The following is a 25,890-nucleotide window of genomic DNA, read 5'->3' as shown; positions in this document are numbered from 1 at the left end:
AACTCCTGTCATACCACCTAGGTATCGTCAAGATCTATCATTGCAGGACCAGCTGTTATATTCAGTGTTAGTCTGGACCCCCCAAATCAGATAATGCAGTGGTTTTTATTTATGTGAATATTAATAAATAAAATATAGAGCATCACAAATAATTGATTATAAGAGAAAATATTCGGGTATCAGAAACTTGCATGTAATAAAAAATGTTTTCAGATTTTGCTTAAGCAAAGTCTTAGAAAAAATGGCTCAAGCAGTCACAAAATCCATAGCCATTTTGTATAAGGCCCTGTGATGAGTGCCGAGAGAGTCATTTTGTATATGTTTTGTGCCCAAGGTCTGGTGGAGAATAGACTCCCTCTAGTTTTCATGGTCTCTTAAGGCATTTGTAGGTCTCATGCACCAGAGATTCTAATACTGGCTTCTAATCTCTAGAGTACTGCTGGGGAACACTAACTAGGCAGCTTGGATCTGCCTGATTTGTGTCGGAGGTACCTGTTGGACTTTGAGGGTGGGGCAGGCAGGGAAGTGACTGGCTATCCATCTGCCCTTTCTCCTAAAACCCAATTTATGTGATAATACCTTGAATTATTTTATACTTGCGTTATAGGATTGTTAATTTCTGTTTTCTTTCCTTGTTATGTTGTGCTTAGTAAACTATTAATGTGATACTTTGACATCATTATAAAGAAAAATATCTAGGGAAAAACATTAGATATGGGTTTAAAAAGTTAGTAGGCCACTGTCCCTAATTCATGAAATAAATTATTTAGTGTTCCTGTTTCTTTTCTTATAGAACAAATGATGAATCTGAAAGCTTCATTTGGACCAAGAAACATAGTATGCTTTTATAGAACTAGGACTATAATATTTAAAGAGAACAATCTTAGTTTTTTTGAAGTCATTTCCCTGAAAAATCAACCAAAGAAAAAGAGGGAACAAAAGTTATTGTCAAATTGGGGCAGACCCAGAAAACTGCTGGAAGGAGAGTCATTTTCGTTGTGAGGAACCAGACATGCAGTTGCTTTTGCGAATGTTAAAATTTCTCCCCAGACTTCCTCATTATAATCTACTATTGTCACACTGAGTCTATAAATAGTATTTGTAAGGGAAACAGACCAGAAAACCATTCAAGTAAAGCAGAAAATGGCCATTAAGTTTTGGACAAAGAGGTGCAACAGCAAAATGAGAACTTGAGTTTCCTTCCTTGTAACCAAAATCTGATTTAAGGCAACACCACAGTTTTGGAGTAGCAGTTACCTTGGGGAAACCTTTGGACTTCTGAAGTCATCATCGTAAAATACTCCCTGGGACCACTAGGGCTCTGCTATGTAGGCCAGTGAACATTTTCTGGGTTGATCAACTGGAAGGTTCTAGTATACCCACGTCAGTCTAAAATCAAGTTATAATCTAATTTATTTCAAAAATACCTGCTGACAGGCTTCTCTGTGCTAGATATTTATTTACCCTTTGAGAAAATTAATAATATGTGGTCTGTGCCCTCCTAGGGTGTAGGCTAATAGGAAAATAAAGTGTTTTCCATTATTTGTTTAAAAAGTTATAGATTATTTTTTAGGCTTTACAAAAACTAGCAATCTCCTTTTCTACCAGTCCCTGCCACTTAATTCCTCAGAAAGACTGTTGCAGGAGAATGGGGTATCAGAGGATGGTCATGTCCCAGGTCTTGGGCGAGTCCCTGGGATGCACCGCCAAGTGAGGGTCCTTGGCTTTGCGCAGGAAAGAATTCAAGAGTGAGCCATAGTAAAGTGAAAGCAAGTTTATTTAGAGAGATACACATTCCATAGGCAGAATGTGGTCTGTCTAAGAAAGCGAGAGCAGCCCCGAAATACGGGGTGGTTAGTTTTTATGGGCTGGGTAATTTCATAGGCTAAGGAGGGGGAGGATTATTCTAACTATTTTGGGGAGGGGGCAGAGATTTCCAGGAATTGTGCCACTGCCCATTTTTTGGTCTTTTATGGTTATGGCACCTGTGGGTGTGTCATTTAGCATATGCTAAGTATTACAGTGAGTGTATAATGAGGCTCAAGGTCTACTGGAAGTCCAGTCTTCTGCCATCTTGGGCCTAATGGGTTCTAACCAGTTTTTGTCCTATCCTGTTCTTCCTAATGGCTCTGTCATTCTTTTTTTTTTTTTTTTTTTATAAATTTATTTATTTATTTATTTATGGCTGTGTTGGGTCCCCGTTTCTGTGCGAGGGCTTTCTCTAGTTGCGGCAAGCGGGGGCCACTCTTCATCGCGGTGCGCGGGCCTCTCACCATCGCGGCCTCTCCCGTTGCGGAGCACAGGCTCCAGACGCGCAGGCTCAGCAGCTGTGGCTCACGGGCCCAGCTGCTCCGCGGCATGTGGGATCTTCCCAGACCAGGGCTCGAACCGATGTCCCCTGCATTGGCAGGCAGATTCCCAACCACTGCGCCACCAGGGAAGCCCTCATTCTTTTAAAGGTTGTGCCCTGCTCCCTTCTTTACTGTCTCAAGACCACTTTGAACTTTGAGCCATTCCTCAGTTTCTTTCAAGACCATGATTACCTTGCTACTTCTTGAGTTTTTCTTGTTGTTGTTTTGTTTTTTAGTTTTAGGTACCATCCTTTCACTTCATAGTGTTGTCACACTATGTCTTGAGTTCATACTATCTTACATGCTCCTTTCCCTTTCTCTCAATAGAGGTAAAACTTCATTTTGGCAAAATGAATTCAATTTTTAAAGTTTATATTTCAGTGATTTTGTACATATTACTCAAGACTCAGTTATTTCAATTATTTTGATTGTGTTATTTGTATAACTTTGTTTTCCCAGGAGTTAATTCACTTGTCCCTTGGTATTTGCAGGGGATTGGTTCCCGTACCCACTGGCTTCCAGAATCCACAAATGTTCAAGTCCTTAATATAAAATCCCATAGTATTTGCATATAACCTATGCATATCCTCCCGTATTACTTTCAGTCATCTCTAGATTACTTACAATACCTAATACAATGTAAATGCCACGTAAATATTTGTGGCACGCAGCAAATTCAAGTTTTGCTTTTTGGAACTTCTGGAATTTTTTCCCCCTGAATATTTTTGCTCACTAGCTATAATTGCCTTTGAGTTTTCTTTAAAAACAAACAAACAAAAAGAAGTGTAAATTTCCTCTCATTACATTTAGACACATCAGGATATTGATCAGTTCTATTTTTCTTTCTCTGCAGATATTTCCTGGAGCTTCTAACCTATTGCTCCAGTGTAGACAAGAGCCTCTCTGGACCTTTGGCACAACTGTTGTCCTAGAATAGCTCAGTGTTGTCCTGAGAATTCCATTTGCTTCTTTGCTTTTCTAGAATTCACATTTTCATGTTTTGTCCCCAAGTTTTGTGAGAGTGTGTTAACCAATAGCTTCTGATAAAAAGAAGCATATGAGAGTAAGGTTTTTTGTTTTTGTTTTGATATTTATTAAAAAGGTTGGGAGGTGTTAAGTTAAAAATCTGGGGTTAAAGTGCTTCTTATACAGACTTTCAACTAGTGTACTCTTTCTATTTACATCTCCTCTTATTTTCTCACCTCAGGAGTACCCGTTGCCTCTCCTTCTGTAGCCCTAATTGACATACTTTTTGGTTTCTTTCTCTGCAGGCATGTTAACATTACCTTCCATCATTCAAAGTTTTGTTGACTTTTTCCAGGCTCATCAACAGATCTTCAGTGGCAGTAGAGAGCTGCCAGAATGATGACTGGACATTTCTTTACCGAAAGTACAAACATATAATATGCTATTGCACACTCCAGTTAAAATCTTCTATCTATTTGTAAAATGTTTTTCTCTTCAACTTATTGTTGTCAGAACTGGGTTGTAATGTAGCAATGATAGTTATTTCTGCAGAAATTAAAATCACATTTTTAAACACTTTAGAAAAGTTCCACTTACTTTAAGGCTATTACTGTGTTTTTGAGATTAATGTGAGTCTCCCAGGTAATCCTTTGGTTTCTGTTTTGGTAACTGAATAAAATACAGTGTGAAGTAATCATAGGAATAGAATTTCAAACCAGCTTAGTTAGTGTAAGCCTAGTGGTTTTGAAAAGAGAGAAGAAAAATCCGAGATTGTAATTTTAAATTCTTAAATGGAAACTATTCTTTCGCTTTCTTATTGAGTTTTGTTGGTAAGACTCTTGATGTGCTGTTCTCACTCACCTCCTTTTATTGTAGACTTTATGCCAGACTTACTAGACTTCTGGTCTCACAGGATGTTTTCAATCTTAGTATGGATGAAGGAAGAGGTGGGAGCCTAAAGAATAAGGACATAGAAGGGAAGGTTCAAGGCTTAAATCAAAATAAAATTTGCATTCACCTTATTTCTTTTGTTAGTTTTGTAATCCAAACATTCCGACTTTAGTTAATAATTCATATTAAGTATAAGTTACAGAAATTGATGTGGATGAATTAATCTTTCACAGTTTACTGTGTGGCATTGTGCATTTTTAAAGAATATGCTGTTGTAACTCCCTATTCACTTATTTTTTCGTTTGTCCTCACAAAGTTCCTGAACACTTCCCAGGCCTCAACAATATAGGTTCAGATAGTTTTCTAAGGCAGTGCTTCTCAACTTTAATGTGCAAAGGGATCAACTGGGGAACCTGTTAAAATGCAGATTCTGGGCTGGGGCCTGAGCATCTGTATTTCTAACAAGCTCCCAAAATGCTGATGCTGGTGGCCCTCTGACCATTCTGACTAGCAAAGGTCTAAAGTACCTTGGATATGAGAGTGATACAGTAATACAGAATACAGAGTCTGTTTTTAAGTATCTATAAGTGTTGAGCTTCAAGAAAGAAGTCAGTGGGAGACTTTGCCTTACTGGCTGCTACTAAGTGCATCTTAGTACTGGATTTATTGCTTCTTATAGATTTAATGAATTTATTATTTGTAAGATCCTGTTTAGAAGTGATTCCAGTACTACACTTTTATTAATGTGTGAATTTTATTTATTAAATATATAAACTATATTCCCCTAGTGCCTTTGAAGAAAAAATATTACACTTGATATGTGCTAAACTTCAATTTGTAGCACACAAACGTCTCTTATATATAGCTGTTAGTCATTGAAATCCTATTGTATATACTGTTTCCTGCTTATAAAAACATAAAACCACAGAATATATACAAATTCATAAGTATCTTTATTGTAATGTTTATTCTTGTGCAATTGGATATCAGCAATGTAAAGAGGTTAATGCTTTTTTTTTTTTAAACTTATCTTCTAAATAGCTCAGTCACTAAAAGAATTTGCAAGACTACTCATCGCAGTAGAAGAAGAAAGGAGAAGACTGGTAAGTCTCTTCTCCATTTCTTAAGAATAATGCTTTGTTTGGACATGTTAAAAGAAAAAATAGACCTTCTGAATTAGATTTAGCCAGACCAGATTTTATAACTTGATACATGTACTGAATGTTACAGAAAAGATTTGTGAGTATGATGATCAAATATTGCTAATAAGATATACCATTTCTTTTTGTTTCATTTGGTCAGCAGATATAAATTACATTCATTTTACTTTCCATTTAGTTGTTCTGAATATTAAAAGTATTGAACAGACTGCCATGAAGAAACCCATTCTAATTGAGCAGTCTTCTAAATAACCTTAGTGGTATAACGAAGACACATTACAAGTATTAAAGACAGTTTTTGGAAGGAGCAACTAACTTTGCCAGGGTGTTAGCAGGGGACTTTCTTGAAAAGGTGACATTTGAATTGGGTCTTGAAGGCTCGGAGGATTTTGCTGGGCTGGGAAGAATGGGAAAGCATTCTACGTTGACACATTAACTTAGGTGACAGTATCAGAGCATGGTTATTAGTAATACATTTATCCACTCACAGATATAATTTTGTACCCATTGTGTTCAAAGTTCTGTGTAGGCCCCTGTCTATGACCCAGGCTGCCCATTCGCATATGGAAAAAATAGTAGCATATATCCCACAAGATCGTTGTAAAGCATTTGTAGCAGCACCTGGCACATTATAAATAAATGCTGATGGTGGTAAAGATGTTGGTTGTCAGTTACAGTGAGGGTTACAGACATTTAAAACATCATCTTTGATATCACTGGCTTCACCATCCTGTTGGGGAGTTATATATACACATAAATAAAGTGCTTGGGTTGTGGACTGAATGGGCTAAGAACACAGCAGTTTGGTGTCATTTTGCTCAATAGATGAGGAAGAGAAATTTGAGGAGGGTGCCCTTAAGGAGGCCCTGACTCCTGGGGAACATTGCCTGAGCTGAGGGAGAATCACACAACTAAGACATGGCAGTTATATAAGTGAGCTTGAGCGGAGGCCACAGGTGGGAGGAAGTACTGTGTATATTTGTAGAATAAGGCAGAGGGTTCTTAGAAGTTATCAGTAGAAGATTGGTTGGTAGTTTTGGGCGTATGTGGCGTTTAAGAGCCGGGCTAAGAAGTTTTGGTCTTTGTTATAGGCTGTGGGAAAATTGCTAGAAGTTTTTGATAGAAGAATGAGAGGATCAATATGGGATTTAGGAGAGATTAATTTGGTGGCCATGTGGGAGACATATTAGGTAAGGAAGAAATGTTGTGGAGAGAGGTGACCATGTTTTCTTAGGAAACATCAGCCTACCATAGGTCTGGTCCCAGTATCAGAGAGATAGCCATGCAATGTGATCTGTTCTAGATAGAGATGAGCCACTGTGGGAGACTGACCCTCTCTGGGGTGGTCAGAAAAAGCTTTTCTGTGGGGGTGACTTGACACTTTTAAGTGCTTTATACATAAGCCTTCATAAACTTCTATACAATCGAAGTTCAGGTTCCATGGGGAGATGTGGGTGGTATGTGCACTTATGGCCCGGAAGACAATCTGATGATGGAAGTGGGAAAGAGTGGTTAGAGAGAAGTGAAAATAAAGAGTTGGAAATGACACGGGAACCAGGAGAATACAGTTGACCCTTGGACAACACAGGATGGAACTGCATGGGTCTAGGTATACGCAGATTTTTTTCGGTAGTAAATACTCCAGTGCTACACAATTTACTGTTGGCTGAATCCGTGGTTATGGAGTGCTGACTATCAGTTACATGTGGATTTTCCACTGTGCCCTTAACTCCCGTGTTAGTTAGGTTTCTGGGTTGAGTGATTCAAATCCTGTGCAAATAGTTCAGGAGAGCAATGAGTCAACTAGCATGGGCTATAATTATAGAAAATGTGTAAGAGTATGGGAAAGTGTGTTGTAGCTTGCAGGAGGAAAAAGAGCCAAGAGAATGTTCTCTTCTAGCACTGAGGAGAGGCCTGGAGGCACCAAGGGAAAAGCTCTTCTTCTGTGCTGGGACAAAAGAGAGGATTGGTTAAAACATAGAACTTTGGACAGTAAATTTGTTGGTTGGACGGATGGATAACAGTATTAGGAAGGAGTGGTCATCTGCTGTGAGAGGAGATTGTAGAAACAGTTTAGAACAGCCAGGAGCAGGTTCTACAAGAGAAAAGGGACTCCTGGTCAGGGATCAAGAGCCATGGAAGTTAAACATCATGAATATGTCCAGGAAAGATTAATAACCATGTTTTCATGGATTTTTCTAACAATACCCAGAGCCCTGGATTGTGAGTGGTAAGAACAGTTGGGAGGTCAGATTCAGGTAGGTGGTTGGCACAGAAGACATGGTGTTGGATTACAGGGACGTGGATTTGTATGATATGAAAATGGGTCCTGATTGAGTACAGCGATGACTGAGGCAGGAGGATACTGATAGCCTTAGGAAGCAGAGAGGGCAAGCATGAGTGCTTACCTATAATGAAGGTTAACTAGGAACACAGGAGATTCTAAGAGAGGACAAGGACATTGTGATCAGGAGTGGCAGTTGAAACATAGTGAACTTGGCAATGGAACTAGTTTAGATAGTGATAAAGTTAAGGTGTGGTTGAGCAGGGAGAAAGACCCTAGAAATTGAGAAAGCTGAGCTCTGAAGTTTGGAAGTTTTATGAGCAGGATGTTGAGATCATCCAATATGATAACAGGATAAAGGCCAAAAACCAAGAAGTGGCTGAGGAATGTGGTAGAGTGTTTCATAAGCAATGGAGATGGAGATTGGCCCACCAGCTCATAGTGTTTCAAGGATCTTCATTTCTGCCCTTAGCCATATTTCTCATGTTGGAGCAAGGAGGGAATTCTACATTCATGAGTGAAGTCATACTGTGGGTTTTGATTGCCTTACCTGTTGTTTCAGAGAAGGTCTGAGATAAAAAATGCAAAATAATGAAGAAAAATCTCTATAGATGAAAGACTAATGGATTGCATTTCCACAAAGATTATATAAAAGTAATCATTTAAACACACAAATCTAAATATTGGAGTATTTAATCAACACTTCCAGTCTTTTGGTGTTACTATAACTGAAGATACAACTGGTAATGGATTTTGTGCAAAGAATTTGTATTTTAAAAAGTAGTGCTTCATTTAGGAAGTAGAATATTTTAAGTGTACTAGGAAAGTGTAAAAGAGTCCTATAACTGATTATAAAGTCAATTAATCATTCTTTTTTTAGTGATAAATCATGACATTGTATATTAATTGAATGTAACCAAAACCTAAGCATGTCAGAACAGTGACTAAACAAAAATAAAATCTCAGGAAGATGAAAAAGGACACAACAGTTTAAACAAATTCTCTTGCTTCCAATGATTTACCATACTGAGTACATCATCTGGGTCACCTAAAGTCTATTTGCAGAGAAAGAGCCTAAAGAAACATTGATTTTTAGAAATGGAACTTCCTCTTTGCTCTTTACTAACTTTAAGTATTGAGTTTTTGAAAACAAACTCTGCTAAAGCCAACTGAAAATGCATAGTTTTAATGCAACAAAAAAGTGACCCAGAGTAAGTTTGAAAATATCTATTTCAGACACTTATGAGGGTATAGTTTATCCTGTCATACTTCTCACTTAAAAACCCATCTTCCATGATTTGACATTTTCCAAGATGTCAATTGACACTTGCCATCAAGGGGCTAATAGAGAACAGCCTTTTAACAAGACAAATGTAAGAAATAATTTAATAGCCCTTTGTAATGGCCTTAGTAAAATGCTTATTACTTGCAGTCGGGATATGGTATTGATTAGTGACAGAGGCTTTTTTTTAAAAAGTGCATCTTTATTGGAAATGTTAGGGTTTTTCCCCATGGAATGCAGCATGTCCATGCTTTTGATTAGAGATGTCATAAATTGGGTGTCTAGGTGGAAAGATTCTGAGACAGTCCCCAGTGTAGACAGGGGCTTCTAAGCCATATAAACTTGGTGGTAAGGTCTCTTCAGTTTCCGTTTCTCCACAGAAACTGCTCTATTTTACTGCAGATCATAGCTGACTGGGCTGTGCAAATGCTACCATTTAACCCATGCTGTTCAAAATTAATTTGAACAAATATTAACACATCAAGAGAACCCTCTGGAGAAGCATGAAATGGTCAGTTGAGGCCTTCTGGAAGAGATCTTGGTACCTTCTCCTTTGTTATTTCTATTGAAATACTGAATTTGACCCTTTTGCCTCCAGGCCTTTGGCCCTGACATCCCCCTCTCCCTGAAGCCCTGGAACTGTACTTCACCCCTCATTCCTCCCTTCTCAATACTCTGCCTCTAGTTCCCTATTCTCCATCTCCCTGGGCTTTCTTTCTGCTCTCAGTGTGTCTCTACAAGCTTCTTTTGGATTTAGACCTTTGCATTTGTCATTTCTTCTGCCTTGAATATCCTGATCCACATATCCTCTCATGATTGGTTCCATTTTGTCCTTCAGACTTCACCTTCTATATCTCCTGGGGGCTTGCACTTTCCATACAGTTTAAATTAGTCCCCTTAGGTATTTCTTTGACAGAAATACCTGCCCTCATGCAGCTTACATTCTACTGGGGAGAAACAGACATTTAAACAAATTATGTCTGAGGGAGGTAAATGCTAAGAAGAAAAATAATGCACCTGGTAGAATATGTTGCCATTTATTGGGATGAAGCAGGAGATGAGGGAGAAGTAGTTAAAATTTGAATCTATTTAGGTGTTTACTGGATATCCAAGTAGCCTTGTTGAGGGAGCATCTGGGTATATGTATGAGTCTGGAGTTCAGGGGAGCACATGGAACTGGAGATATAAATTTAGACATTGTTAACATGTTGAGAGTATTTAAAGCTGTGGGAATGTATGAGATCACCCAGTCTGTGAGTGTGCAGACAGAAAAGGTGGGAGGGTCAAGCCCTGAGGTGTGGAGTCCAGAGTTTGGTCAGATGAGGTAGAATCAACAAAGGAGATTTGGATCAGTAAGAGGACCAGGGGAGAGCTGTTTGGACAGCTTGCTGGAAGTCCCATTTATTCACTTGGGTATCATGGAGATGTAGGGCAATAATCAATGGAAACTTACAGGATGTGGACCAGAGGCTGTAGCCTTCTTCAGGATAGAGGCTCCAAATTATCTGTTTACCCTATGCTGCTCCTGCACCCCAGCTCCTGGGCCCTCACTTTCTGGGTACTCAGAGTCCCTGACCTTGACAAAAAAAGTTTTGGTGTGCATGTGTGTTGTTTGTTTGTTTGTTTGTTTGTTTGTTTTGCGTGTGGGTATGTGTGCGTAGCAATGTAGATTTTTTTTAATCTTTGTCTCCAATTAAGGAAGCCAGAACTTCAGAATATTTTAGCTTGTGTTTATCGTGAAGAATTTATGTAGATGAACTTGTTTCTTAATAGTTTTCATTTTGATTAATACTAGAAACCTCTTATTTTTACTGTTATTACCCATAACATTTAACATTCACATTTGACCTGTGTAAGGTTACAGATTTCACTTCAGGTTTCCCGGGATTTATATTCTTTCTATTCAGTGCCCATATTTGTCTTTTTTATCCTTGGGCAATGAAAGTACTTTCCTGAAATAGGCTAGGTGTCTGGGCATTACTTTGGAATAACAACAACAACAAAAAGATGAGGTACTAGGAGGCGAAATGTGTAACCTTAATAATTACTTCCTTTGTAAGAGTTTTGAAACCTCTGCTTTCCTTTGTAATACTTTTTTGTTGTTGTTATTATACTTTTTTAAAAAGCATAATCAGTCCTATATAAGGATTAATGAGGGATAAAATCAAAATAGTTTTAGATCTGTATTAAAAAAAGAAAAAATGTGTCAAACATAAATTACTTGATTATTGATATAAGATTTCAGTCTCTTATATGAGTCTTAAGAGATTTAAAAAACATATCTGTGATGTCTGTTACATTAGACACTAGTCATCTGTGGCTATTTCGCACCTGAGATGTGTTAGTTATTATGTGGTTTGCATTATATTTCTATTGTGAAGAACTGCTATACAAAATAACAGCTGACCCTGAGCATTTTCAAGGTACCAGGCACTGCTACAATTGCTTATATTTTTACCTAATTTAATCTGCACAGCAACCCTCTCAGATGTATGCTATTAATAGATCCATTTTAAAGAGGAGCAAACTCAAAGGCACATAGTAATAAGTGGTACCCGAGGGTTTAATCCCAGGCTGTTGGGCTCCAGAGCCTCCACATAATTCATACTGTTACAAACTAAGACTTTTAAAACAAAAAATTGCATAACAATAGCAAACATATTATTAATATAGTATGTGAAATGCTCTATTAAGTGCTGTAGGTGTATTATTTCAGTATCTTAGAAAAATTAGGGAAGATCACAGGCATTACAAGTTTTGAAATTAGATTTTTAAATTTCTTCATATTTAAACAGGCATACATTTCAGCAAAAACTTAATTCATTAATCCATTGACAGTTCTCTCATCAAATTTTGGCATGTGAGAGCCTAAAGTCTCTCCCCACTCCTTTGAACCAAGAATTCATGAAATTGGAGAATATTTTAAATGTTGAGAAAATTACATGTCCTTATTTCTCTCAATGAAAGGTTTTCCTTTGTTTAATGGAAAATTTGCCATAGATTTTTGCATTGCACATATGCTGTCAGATGATATTGATTAATCTCTGAGTTTCTGGCATTGATACTGTTATATGCTTAAGTCCAATTATCTGTGAAGTAATCCAGTTTCTTTTATTATCAGATAAATAATGCACAGTATGCCAACATTCCACATGTATGAGTATGGATTATGTTTCTGGTATGTCTTAGGTTAACATTTATTAGAAGCAAACTTTAGGTATGCTGGCCTACATACCAACATTTTTTTTTTTTTAATATTTATTTATTTATTTATTTATGGCTGTGTTGTGTCTTCGTTTCTGTGCTAGGGCTTTCTCTAGTTGTGGCAAGTGGGGGCCGCTCTTCATCACGGTGCGTGGGCCTCTCACTATCGCGGCCTCTCTTGTTGTGGAGCACAGGCTCCAGACGCGCAGGCTCAGCAGTTGTGGCTCATGGGCCTAGTTGCTCCACGGCATGTGGGATCTTCCCAGACCAGGGCTCGAACACGTGTCCCCTGCATTGGCAGGCAGATTCTCAACCACTGCGCCACCAGGGAAGCCCCATTTTTTTTTTTTAAATTAATTAATTTTTTTTTTTTTGGCCACGCTGTGCAGCATGTGGGATCTTAGTTCCCTGACCAGGGATTGAAGCCGTGCCCCCTGCAGTGGAAGTGCGGGGTCTTAACCACTGGACTGCCAGGGAAGTCCCCATACCAACATTTTTATACAATGATTTCACCTGAAATTTAAAAAAAACAAAAAAAAACTCCATGTTCTACATGTACAAAGTTCTGATTTTTCACATTTATTGAATTGCAGAGGCTTCCCATGATTTCCTTGATTTTCAGTTATTTGGTGAAATATGAAAAGGTAGGATTCAGAGGTGGCAGGTCACACACAATTCATCGTGACTGCAATGATAGTGTCTTTTATTTTTTATTGGTAATAGTCCTAGTATTGATTTGTATTTTTTAGAGTGTGCAAAATGCTTTTAATATATATTTTTATTTTATCCTCCAACAATCTGAAACTGAGCTCAGAATCTAGATGAGTTACTCAAGGTGATACATACCACTACTAAGTGACAGAGTCAAATTGAGTAGGACTCAATTTTAGGTCTTTGGACTTCAGCCCATTGTTCTGTTACATCCTGTGTCTTCTCTTTTTTTATTTAAATTTTAAACTCCTTGAGGACAGAGGCCTGATCTGTTTTGTATTTTTTTTTTTTCCCTTGTGTATATTAGGTGTTCTGAAAACTGTCTTGGTTGTCCAAAATTTAGAATAATGCATACTCCTTTACAGAAAAAGAAAAGGTGGTTTTGAAAGTTATCACAGCTTCCTATTTGCCATTTCTCAGATTGTTTACTTAATTCATTATGGTTAAGTCTAAAAGAGAAAGAAACTTTCTTTGAGTAAAATTTGTTAACTTTGTGTGAAGACCTTTAATAGGGTAATTGCTAGGGTTTCAAAAAATACCTCAAAGTGTTCATATTTGTGAATTATGTCTTTTGATTCTATAACTGAAAAAGTCTTAGGACACAATGATGACTAGAAATGTCTGTCAAAATTCTGAAAAGATCTTTGAATAGATCTAGTGTAGTGGTCAGACAGTGAAGCTGTCCTGACAGGCTACCTTTGAGCCATTTCCCTGCTCATTCACGCTTCTACCCTAGAGTACAGCAAAGGGGATAAAAGAGAAAACTTGAGACTTGATTGTTATGTTCCGTACCAGCTCTCACAGAAGAAGGAAAGCAGCTTGTACCTTCTGTAGTTAAATTAAGGTTTGTATGCTATTCTAAGTTATGTTCCCGGTGAATCTGGGGTCCTTGCTTCATTGTGAAGGAATTTGGAGACAAAGTGATAGGTAAGAAGTGGATTTATTTAGAGAGACACACTCCACAGACAGAGTGTGGGCCATCTCAGAAGGTGAGAGAGAACCTTGAAATATGGCATGGCTAGTTTTTATGGGATGGGTAATTTCATAGGCTAATGAGTGGGAGGATTATGCCAGTTATTTTGGGGAAGGGGTGGAGATTTCCAGGAATTGGGCCACCATCCATTTTTGGCCTTTTATAGTTAGCCTCAGAACTGTCATGGTGCTGGTGGGTGTGTCATTTACCATATGCTAATGTATTACAATGAGTGTATAATGAGGCTCAAGGTCCACTGGAAGTTGAATATTCCGCCATCTTGGACCTAGTTGGTTCTAAACAGTTTTTGTCATGTCCTATGGCTGTGTCATTCTTTTAAAGGTTGTGCCCTGCCCCCTTCCCTCCTGCTTCAGTTCTGCTGTCTTGGCTAGCAGTCAGCAGAGGGAACTGAGATGACACTAATTTTGAAATATATTTGTATTTAGGTGTACCAGTTTCATTAACATTTGGGCATAATTTTTTTTCTTTTGGTTGATGCCATTCTCACAGCTGGTATTTCATGGGTGTATATCAAATTGCTAGATTTAAAGATTTGTAAATGGAAATGTGGCAGTAAGCATCCAGTCTTTATATCTTCCTGTTTCCAAAGACCCCTTTATATTTTTAAGATTAACCTTGACTGTATGGAAGGATTTAGGGGAACTTTTCCACCAGATAGTGCTATTTTAAAAACAATCAATTTAAAATAGGATATGTGAATAAAGAACTTTCACTTTTTTTTTCCTATCAAGACATAAACTGTATTGAAAATTTCCTTTTCAGTTTTGCTACTTTGGCATGAATATTTGGGTGTTAGGTTTTTGTTGCTTATGGCTGCAAGAGTCTGCTATTGGACACAGCACCTGTGCGTCCCATGTCTAGTTCTTCCATCTTCCTGCCTTTGCCATTGATCCCAGTTGTATAGGCTTTACTTTGGAGTCTTATAATTGCATATCATATTTTCAAAAATACATTTATTCTGTGGTGTTGGTCATCATATTTCATTGATACCGTTGGGTATGTGTTAGTCTTTACTACATTTATAAACCATGTTTTGATTTGTTTCTATTTTTAAGATTTATTTATTATTTATTGACTTATTTTATTTATTTTTGGCTGCGTTGGGTCTTAGTTGCAGCATGCAGGATCTTTGTTGAGGCACACGGGATCTTTCACTGTGGTGTGCGGGCTCTTCGTTGTGGTGTGAAGGCTTCTCTCTAGTTGTGGCAGGCGGGTTTTCTCTTCTCTAGTTGTGGCAGGCAGGTTTTCTCTTCTCTAGTTGTGGCCCGCAGGCTCCAGGACGCATGGGCTCTGTAGTTTGCGGCATGTGGGCTCTAGTTGAGGCGCGTGAGCTCAGTAGTTGTGGTGCACGGGCTTAGTTGCCCCGCTGTATGTGGGGTCTTAGTTCCCTGACCAGGGATCGAACCCGTGTCCCCTGCGTTGTAAGGCAGATTCTTTACCACTGGACCACCTGGGAAGTCCCTTGATTTGTTTTTTGATAGTTAGGAAACACAAAGATACTTTAATACCATAAATAGTAAATATATAAAATCATTTTGTCACCATACCCCAAAGTTTTAAGATCTGGATGGGGCATTTAATTCTAAAGGGCAAAGAAAATAAACCTAAGTAGACATAAGTTAGACTTGAAAAACAGCGGTAAAAGATAAGCATGAGGGGAAATTTTAAATGATGTGACAAAGCTATCTGTGGTTCAGAGATATCAGCTGACAGACCAACCAGGTATTCAGAAATAAGAAGTTGGGGTGTTCTTCAGTGAGCAAAATGTTTTTGTCTTTATGATTAAACCACAGTCATATTGTTCATGCTGTACAGGAGAAATTGCACATTTAATTACCATCAAGATAAAAGAGACTGAAAGCTTTTTTAATTAAACTTTTCTTTATTTTGAGATAATTATAAATTCACATACATACAGAGGAATCCTGTGTATTCTTTAGCCAGTTTCTCCCAATGGTAACGTTTTGTAAAATCATAGTAAAATAGCTTATTACATTTTACTTTAAGTTATAATACTAATTAAAAATAACTGCAAATTCATAAGCTTGCCATTTGTCCTAGAATCAGGACTCATCATTTGAAGACAAAAGTCGGACTCTTAGTGGATTCTTATCAAGATGCTTTGTGTCACTTCAGGATGGGATCTGTTATTTGTGTGTCACCAGGACACTTGTCTGCAAGGCAAACAGCACATTGACTGGGAAGACACTGGGATGTCTCATTCATTTGTGGGAAGTGCTGTGTTGCATGTGGGATTCGGGAACAGCTAGAATCATCAACTCTTCCAAAAGAGAGGGCTTTTTTGTCTCTGACTTTCATTTGCTTGTCAACTTCATTCTCTCAGTTGGCTTCTTCCACATGGAGAGTCATAAACACTGCCTCCATACCTCACAGACATTGTTTCTAGAGGACGCCTGTCTAGTTTCCATTGGTAAACTTAAAAAAAAAAATTTAAAAAGGCTCTGATTGGCCCAATCAATATCATTTAAAGACCCATGACCAATCACCAAGGCCAAGGGGACTGAGTATGTTGTATGTGTTCTTCTAAATATGAGTACTGTTTTCAGAAATGAGGAAATTAGTGTGATTTAGATAATTACTGACCTTGTCTATTATAGCATGGTAATGGCCTTAAGGCATTTCCAGTTAACATTGTCATTTGAGCAGTATACTATGACAGTGAATTGTGTCTGAAATTTTTTTTTGTGTGTGTATGTGTCTGAAATTTTACAGGACTTACAAGACATAATATTCACCATCCAAACGTTAGAAACATTCACTTTAAAAATCAGGAGTCAGGCAAGGATATACATTACTACTACTTAAATTCAATATTGTTTTGGAGGGCACCTAGTCTATGGAGTAAAATAAAACCAGAGTCATAGAAGATATAAGACTTAATTTTCTTTCCTTAATTCTATAATCTATTGATGTGATTTTCCCACATAGAACATCTTAAATAATCTACAGAGAATTTATTTAGAAATAAGAGTCTAGCCAGGTTGATAGATATATATGAATTATATTTTTGTACACCATCTCAAAATTGCAACGAAAGAATAAGATACTTAAGAATAACTCTACAAAGTATGTACAGGACTTTTATGTGTGAAATTACAATGCTTTATAGAAAAAACAATACAGTGAGTCAGTTAAGAAGAATGATTTTAACCAACATTACTTTTCCCAACTATACTAGACAAGAGAGCTTTACAGTAACCATCTAACTTAAGCAATTTGATTAACTTTTTACTTAGTGTAGTGGTGAACCACAGGCTAGTCCTGAAGTTAGTGTATTTCCTTTTTTCATTTGGAAAATGTGGTCACCCTATGAAGACCTTACTTTAATCATATTTCCAAACTTCTGCGAAACCTTTGGATCTGAGATATTTTCAACAACAGAAACACTGCTTTTTGAGAAACTGGTGTACTCTTCATTTGTATAACCATTCCTAATCAAGTTGGTGGCAGAACAGTGCTCTACATAATAATTATTGTATTTCTGTTTAAGTCTCTCATGGCAAAATAAAATATCCCCACAGATCTGAGACTTTTAATTCTGTTCACTTTATATTTCATCCATAGTATAATTTCTACTCACCACACATAACAGAATACTATTTAAGCGATGCAAATAAAATGTACTTTCCCTACTGAGTGAAAACAGAACACGAAGTTGGGAAAGTCTCGATTCCAATTAATTGTTGACATCAAGTAAAACACTAAGCTTCTCAGGATTATGTTTTCTTTTTTATAAATGAAGAGTATTCTGTTTCCCAGAGTGTAAAATGGAAACTACCAGCTATGTGTTAGATATTAAGCATTATATGAATGAACAACTTACATTTTAGTAGTTTTATTTTAATGTGTATTGAATAAAGGACAACTCTGAATTTAACGGAAATTATTGCTTTTCAGGAAGCTTAGTAAAAGAAGTGGGTCAGTTTATAAGGAAAAATGGAGGACATTGATATGGCCAAAATTGTGGAAGTAGTATATGAGTGACTGAAATTTGGGAATCCATGGCATAGGTGATATATATGCTTTAAATGTTTTTGATTTTGATTGTCTTCTCTGACTGTATGCTCTGCTAGACATAGCCAATGACTAGTCTCCAAGTTCACTACCTTATTTATGGAGCTTATATTGAAAAAAAAAAAGAATTACACCTGAAGCGATCTGATATCTCATCAATTTCATATGAAAGAACAAGCCATCATATAGTGAACACATTTGTGGTAGGTTAAGCCAGATTTTGCTTAATATCTTACACTAAAAAATTGAAGCTGTCAATAGTAGAATTTGGGTACCTCTATAAGCAAAGCAGGTGGTAGACCAGTATGCATAGCATGGTTTCTTTTTTTTAATTTACAAAGCAAAACTTCTGTAATTTTTTACATTGAAATAGTTGGGAAAGATAGCAGTCATTTATTCAACAAATATTGATTTTCTTCTCCTGGAGTTGAGAATATAGGTATGGGCAAAAAGAGTTTCTGTCTTGCAGTTGACATCAGATATTAATAGGTGCTCTGGGCAAAGGAGTGTAAAGGAGGATGTAGGGGGGATGTAGGTGTGTTTTAATATAGGGTATCAGAGAAAGCCTCGGTGATTAGGTGTCATTTAATCAGAGACCAGACAAAAGAAAGAGCAGTTAGTCCTGCAGATCTCTAGTGGAAGTGCTCTTAAGGTAGCTCAAACAACTCAACAACAAGTGCAAAGACCCTGAGGCTGGAGAGTGTTTGGGGTGTTTGAGGAACGAGGCCAATGTGGTTAAAGCATAGGAACAAATGGGAAAGTGGGAAGAGGGGCAGTGGGATGGGGTGGGGTGAGGGAATGTGAAGAGTATGTAGGGCCTTGGGAGAGATTGGACTGTTGCTCTGTGGAAGGGTCTTTCAGCAGAGGAATGACATGAACTGATTTAGAATTTTAAGGGATTACCTGATTGTTTTTATAGAGTGTAGAGGACATGGCTGGATGGTTGTCTCCTAACTGGGGAGATACCAGTCAGGAGGCTATTTTAGTTATTTCATTAGGTTGGAGACCATGGTGATGTGCACCAGGATGAAAGCAGTGGAAGTAATCAGATTCTGGGCTTATTTTGTAGGCGATATAACAGGATTCGCTGCTTGATCACATACTAATTGACAGAGAGGAGGCAACTATGCTTCTGAGGCAGGGTTTCTCCACCTCAGCGCTCTTGACATTTGGGGCCAGATAAATTTTTGTTATGGAAGTCTGTCCTGTGCATTGTAGGGTGTTTAGTGAGATCCTTGGCCTCTATAACTCTTGATGTACCCCCTCCCCTTCCTTCCAAGTTTTGATAGTGAAAAATGCCTTCAAGACATTTTATACCCTGAGGGGCAGAGTTGACCTATTGAAAACCACTTACCTAAGGCTTTTGGCCTGATGGGATTCAGAAAGGGAATATTGCCTGCCATATCAGTAAAGAAAGGATGTCACAATCTCACAGTCGGTGATTGAAGCCACCAGCCAGGGGTGAGCCGGTGAGCCCTGAGGGAACTCGGGACAGAAAAGAATACCTGCCATCTAGCAGCTATCAGACTGCAGCCACTCCCTACGTTGAGCCCTGAGGAAACTCAGGATATGAAAACACAGGATACTGGCCCCAAGTAGCTGAGGTACATATCTAAGGAATGATTTCAGTGAGCCTAGAATCTCTCATCTTCCCATACATAGAAAAGCGCTGAATTCCTTGACTTGAGATATCTGGTTTTCTTTAGTTAACAATAATCTTTTGACATTCAGACTACCTGCCCTTTGTTGCAAAACTCCTATATGTCCTGGCTCCCCCGCTTGCCTCCTCAGAGCAGTTCTTTCAGGGTTACTTGAGATGCTGCCTCCCGGGCTTGAAGTCCTAAAAATTCCCACTGAATAAAACATAACTCACCTTTTAGGTTGTGAATAATTTTTTAGTTGACAGGCTCCTGGGATGCAGTGATCATGGGGGGAACAGGTGTGGTGGGTGTTCTCAAGAATTTTATTTCAGACATGTTAACTATTAGTCAGCTAGAACTGTTGAGTTAGGAGTCAGGGGAGAGGTCAGGGCCAGATTTGGAAATTGTCAGTGCATAGACTGTATTTAAATCCACTGTTTTGCAGTTGAGATTATGCAGGGAGTTAATCAAGAGGTGAGGTATAATTAACAAAACTGTAAATATGGAGAGGATTTTGAGTTAATGATTCCTACAAGTGATACATTAAATATTAACAACTTTATGATGTTTTAATTGTGGTAAAAGACACATAATTGCTTTTTTCACTTAGTATAACGTCCTCAACATTTGTCCATGTTGTAGCATGTGTCAGAATTTTTCCTTTTTTAAGGCTGAATAAAATTCCATTGTATGTATATGCCACATTTTGTTTTTCCATCTGTCTGTTGATGGATACTAGAGTTGCTTCCACCTTTTGACTATTGTAAATAATGCTGCAATGAATATAGTGTATAAATTTCTCTTTAAGATCCTGCCTTCAATCCTTTTTAATTTTTTGAGGAACCACCATATTGTTTCCCATAGTGGCTATACCATTTTACATTCCCACCAACAGTGCACAAGAGTTCCAGTTTCTCTACATCCTGCCCAACGTCTACCCTAACACTTGGTGCTTTCTGTGTTTTTGATAGTAGCCATCCTAATGGGTGGGACAACTTTAGGGTTTAAGTTTGCTTTTAGATGTGGTTGGGGTGGGCTCATGCTTTATATACGTAAATTTACAAGGTTAACAGATAGTGAATGTTTTAAAGCAGCAGGAAACGTTGACTCTTTCAGAAGACACTGACGCAGACCATGCTTTGTGATAGGGCAGACAGTGTCAAAACATCAAAAAAAATTTTTTTTAGTCTGTGTTATAAGTTGTTAAATCATCAAGAACAATGATCATTGTGGAAACAAGAGTCTAATCTAAAGTATGTTTATTCAGTGGATAATTCAGTTATTTGAAGCGTCATTATTTTAATTGGCAACAGTTAGGTAACAGTAATTTACTTTACCTTTTATTCTTTTCAGGCAAAGGTTTAAAAGGTTTTACTGCCAGCTCCAAAAAGCGGCTATAAAAATTAAAATAGTTTGATATTTTCATGCAGACCTCCTTGTTGTTATAACTGGAGCTTGAATGGGGCTGAGATGCCACAGTGGGGGATGATAAAACTGGGAGTTTAGGCAGCTTCATAGATCTGATCATGGCCTGGTTGGGCATGGGGTGACATGTGGAAGGGTAGACCTAGAACAAAGGGACGATAAGTCTGCAAGAGAAACAACCATTACACAACACTGGCAGAGTGCCACACTCCCAAAGCCTCAGGAAGCCCGTCTCATCAGAAGTGAATCAGGCAGTGGGTAGAGATACGGGACCTGGAACTCCAGAGCAGAGTCATTTACAGTTGGAGGAGAGTAGGAATTCTTGACCTGGCAGTGTTGACATATTGGGCAGAATGATTCCTTCTGTTGAGGATGGACTTGAGCGTTGTAGGATGTTCAGCAGCATCTCTGCCCTCTACTAAATGCCAGTAGCAGACGTCTGCCCCAACGCCTCCAGTTGAACAAGCCAAGATGTCTCCAGATATTGCCAGATGTCCCCAGTTGAGAACCAGTGGACTAGGTATTTACTGGGGAGCCATTTCTAGTGTATCTAGTAGGTATTCCTTAACATGATCTGACTTATTATAGTTAATTGGGAGTGCTTGTTGGTCTTGTCTCCTAGACTATGTACATTCTCAGCTTCTTATCTTTACTCTCCTTAGTACCTAGTGTTGTCTCTTTTATAACAAGTTGCAGTTCAGGAAATGGTTGCCGAATTGAATTCAGATGAAGTGTTTTGGCAAATATTATCTTCTCCAACTTGATTGTAAATTTCTTAAAGTCAAATAAAAGTTTTTACATATTTATATAGTAACTAATGTTGCTTAACCCCTTCTTATATGCCAGACACTGTTAAGCACTTTGCTTACATACACTTATTTTTATTTATTTATTTATTTATTTATTTATTTATTTATTTTTGGCTGTGTTGGGTCTTCGTTTCTGTGCAAGGGCTTTCTCTAGTTGTGGCAAGCGGGGGCCCCTCTTCATTGTGGTGCGCGGGCCTCTCACTATCGTGGCCTCTCTTGTTGTGGAACACAGGCTCCAGACGCGCAGGCTCAGTAGTTGTGGCTCACGGGCCTAGTTGCTCCGCGGCATGTGGGATCTTCCCAGACCAGGGCTCGAACCCGTGTCCCCTGCATTGGCAGGCAGACTCTCAACCACTGCGCCACCAGGGAAATGCCCACATACACTTATTTAATCCTCACATTCACTGTATGAGCTAAGTTCTAGTATTATCCTGACTTTATGCATGGAAAAATTGAGGCTTACCTACTGTTGATGTTTATACGTAGCAGAACTGAAAATTTAACCTGTATCCAGAAGTGCAGCTCTAAACCGCACGGAAGACTGCTTCTCCAGCCATACAATTCTCAGGGCCTTGCATGAGGTCTTCACTGAATGACTATATACAGCCAAACCAAGATTGTAGCCATCTGTCTGTAGGGCTGTCATCAGAGTTCTAGCTTGGCATGTCAGGAACTTTGATTTCTTCCAAGTTACTGCTTTTCTGAAACAGTAATTTCATAAGTTGCAACATTCCTGTTGGCTCCAATAGAGTCTGGCCTGGTCCTACCATCCTGCCTCCTCTGGAGTTATCTGGTTCACTTTAATTATGTTAGCTTCTTGACCAGGACCAACACGTGTAATGCAATCACCCATTACCTGTTATCCACCCATTATCATTATCACAGCACAGAGGTCATCAGTTGATAAGCAGGTAGGAAATGAGCAAGGCGAGTGTCTGCTCTTGAGAGGTGCTAAGTTACTGGTGAAGATGTACATAAATAGCGTCAATGATGTACCAGATGGTGAATGCTAGAAGAGATGCACAGGTAAAATGTTATGGGAACTCAGAGGAGGGAGAGGTTACTTCTAGCTGGAGGGATTTGGAAAGGCTTTGTGGAGGAGACAGCATTTGCACCAGGTCTTAAGTGAAATACACCAGCAACAGCAGATGGAGGAGAAGGGTAGAGGAGGGAAGGGAATGCCAAGAAGCGTGAAGTATAGGGAGAAAGGACTGTTCAGCTGAGCTAGCTCTTCTTGCGGTGAGTATCAGAGAAGGTATTCATCCCAAAGGATAAACTTAAACGTGCTTTGTAAATCAGAGTTTGTTGGCAAACAGGAGAATGCAAGGCACAGGGATATGTTCTATGTGTTTCAAGGTGCTAAGGTTCTTTGGTCTGTGGGAAGCCATTGTCTGGTTGGGAATATCTGAGAAAGCTGAGCTGTGGTATTTGGGTAGGATTTCAGCTAGATTAGATGGAAGTGGCAGAGATGGCATTGTGATAGGAAAGAGAACACGAGCAAATGCAGGGAGATGTCAAAATATGGGTGGGTTTTTTTTTTTTTTTGCAGTACCATGAAGCATGCAGAACTTCCCTGACCAGGGATTGAACCTGCACCCCCTGCAGTGGAAGTGCAGTCTTAACCACTGGACCACTAGGGAAGTCCAAAATATAGGTGGCTTTAATAGGAAAAACTTGGTTTGTGTGAAAGGGTAGAAAAAAAATTCATATTATGGAAAACCTGGAAGACAGCTAAGGAGTTTGGACATAGTTCAGCAGACGGTAGAGCTTCGGTGAGTATTTTCAGGTTGCACGATCAGAGCTGGAAGACCTGTGTTGTCACTCCCTCTGTAACAGGGCTTTGATTCATTTTTGCATTCACAACACTTAGCAAGGAACCTGGATTGATAAGTGCATACTGAATAAGTCAATTTTATTGGTAGTATTTAGAACAGATCATAGAAGACGAGAGGCAGGCCAAGTTAGTTATAAGGCTATTGTATTAATGCTAAGAAGAAGCGAGGTCCTAAATGATAATTCTACGAGTAGAGATGGAGAGTAAGGGATGGAAGCAAGTGGTGAGTGGAAATAGAATTTAAGGGACAACTCCTGATTGTGGAGGGGGGGCGGGGCGGTGGGTAAAGGGCAGTGGAGATGGAAGAGATGGACATGGTAGTAGGTTACTTAGAGGGTGAGGATGTCATTGCATGTGTAGGGATTGCTGGATTGGGGAGGGTGGGGAATGTGTTGAGTTTAGCTTGGGATGTTTTAGGAAAAGCAACATAATGTAATGGTTAAGAGCACAGGGTTTGAAATGAGTGGACCCTGGGTCTGCTCTGTATCGTTAGCTGTGTGTGACCTCAGGCACATATATTTCTATGATTCAGTTTCCCCATTGGGAATAGGATAAGAATCCTACCAGTGTAGGAATAACCGAATTAATATTTGCAGAGTTTCTTAGAACAGTGCCTGCTGCATTAAGGCTATATCATTATTTGCTAAATAAAATCCAATTACTAGGGAGTTTTTCAAATCTGTATCCAAATATAGAATAATGAAGGGGATTAAGGACAGAATATGAATGACTTGATTTTTAAGCTGGTGAGCTGCTTTTTTTTTCTGATATTCAGGAGTTTCTGACTAAAGAATATTCCTTTTGAGTTTAGCAGCACAATAGTGCTTTTCTGTCCTTGGCATTGCCCATTTCTTTTTCAATATTAATATTTGGGTATTTTTATATGATTTCTCAGTTTTTCACTGATAATTTTTGGTGCAGGATCCTAATCTGCTAGTAGCGCTGCTGTAATTCTTGTTGGCAGTAGATGTGATAAAGTACTAAAGCCACAATGAAGTCTTGAGTTTCGTATTCACAATGATGGTCCCTAGACAACACCTGTTAATTACCAAAGGCGTGTGTATATAACTTCTTTTGCCTAATTTTGCAGATATCTCTTAATTTGTAAAGACACCACTTTCACTCTGACTTCTGGGCTGCCTGTGAGGTTATTGGATAATTTGAAGTGGGGAGAGTTCTGATAGGGTAAGCCATAAACAGATGAAGACCAAAGTCATAGTATGATGTCCTTAGGGTGTTTCAAGGCTGCCATAAAGGTTTAGTTTATGATTTCCTGTACTAGGCTGTAACCAGTGCATGGGCTGTCTATGTTTTGGAAGAGAACTCTTTTTGATTAATTGCCAGTTATCAGGTTTTTAAAATTTTTATTATAATTAAAAAAAAATTAAGCGCTTCCCTTTCCAGCCCTCAGGGGAGATATAAGAAAAGGATTTGACTTAACCTTGGAGTATGGCTTACTGTCCAGTTACCAAGAAAAGCATAACCATGCAACATTTAGAAAACACTTGTTGAACTGTGTAAGTACACATGGGATCTTGGAGGTGGAGAGAGATGGAATGGAATGAAGTAACCAGATCTTGTGGTGACCAGGACTGGGTAGGATTTTGGTTTGAAAAGAGCAGGTAGATTCTAGGCTCTTTTAGGTGGGAGGAACCAGGGCCCTGAGTAAGCAGGAACTTAAGAGTGTATGGTGAAGAGATTTACCTCCTAGAGCAGAGTGTAGGTGAGGGAAAGAAATGAAAAATTGACTAGAGCAAGGCTTCTTTGTGATGTAGTGTCGACTGGAAAAAAAAAAAAAAAGCGCACAGTGTAAGAGTTGTGAGTTAAGTTTTATTTGGGGCAAAATGAGGACTGTAGCCCAGGAGACAGCCTCTCAGATAGTTCTGAGGGACTGCTCCGGAGAGGTAAGAGGGGAAGTCAAGCTTGCATTTTGCAGAAGGTTCACAAAAAGGTGGCTGCTAGTCACGAGGAGCAGATGTCTCCATTAATGATTTCAGTGCTTTTCTAGATATGAGAAGATGCAAGAAATTGGGCTCATAAAGTCTTCTCCTGAAAATATCTGACTATCTGAAGGCCTGCTCTGCCAGTTTTTCCCAGAGCACAGAGTGCCTCATTCCTGATCTCCACCCTCAACTCCTTTCAGGGTGTGTTGATGGTCAGCGGATGCAGTGGCTAGTGACTTCATCCTTGATGAGGCAGATGGCAAGTGGCAATGTTTAGTTGGCAGGAGTTTGGAAATACCATCTCCCAGTTTCCAGATCATCAAGTTTTGAGTGTTGGTAAGCTGTTGCAGGGAGACAGAGG

General features: G+C 38.7%; 1 protein-coding gene across 1 annotated transcript in view; it reads left to right on the top strand.

Moving 5' to 3' along the window:
* The window catches only part of ARHGAP42 (Rho GTPase activating protein 42), a 292,266-nt gene that overhangs the window by 90,186 nt on the left and 176,190 nt on the right, over positions 1-25,890 (top strand). Inside the window, exon 3 of the mRNA XM_036860862.1 lies at positions 5,250-5,311. Within this exon, the coding sequence (XP_036716757.1) occupies positions 5,250-5,311 (62 nt within the window). The remainder of the gene's footprint in view (positions 1-5,249; positions 5,312-25,890) is intronic.

The sequence above is a fragment of the Balaenoptera musculus genome, chromosome 8 (genome assembly GCF_009873245.2).
Source record: "Balaenoptera musculus isolate JJ_BM4_2016_0621 chromosome 8, mBalMus1.pri.v3, whole genome shotgun sequence".
NCBI classification, from domain to species: domain Eukaryota; kingdom Metazoa; phylum Chordata; class Mammalia; order Artiodactyla; family Balaenopteridae; genus Balaenoptera; species Balaenoptera musculus.
This window is presented reverse-complemented; position numbering and strand designations above follow the sequence as displayed.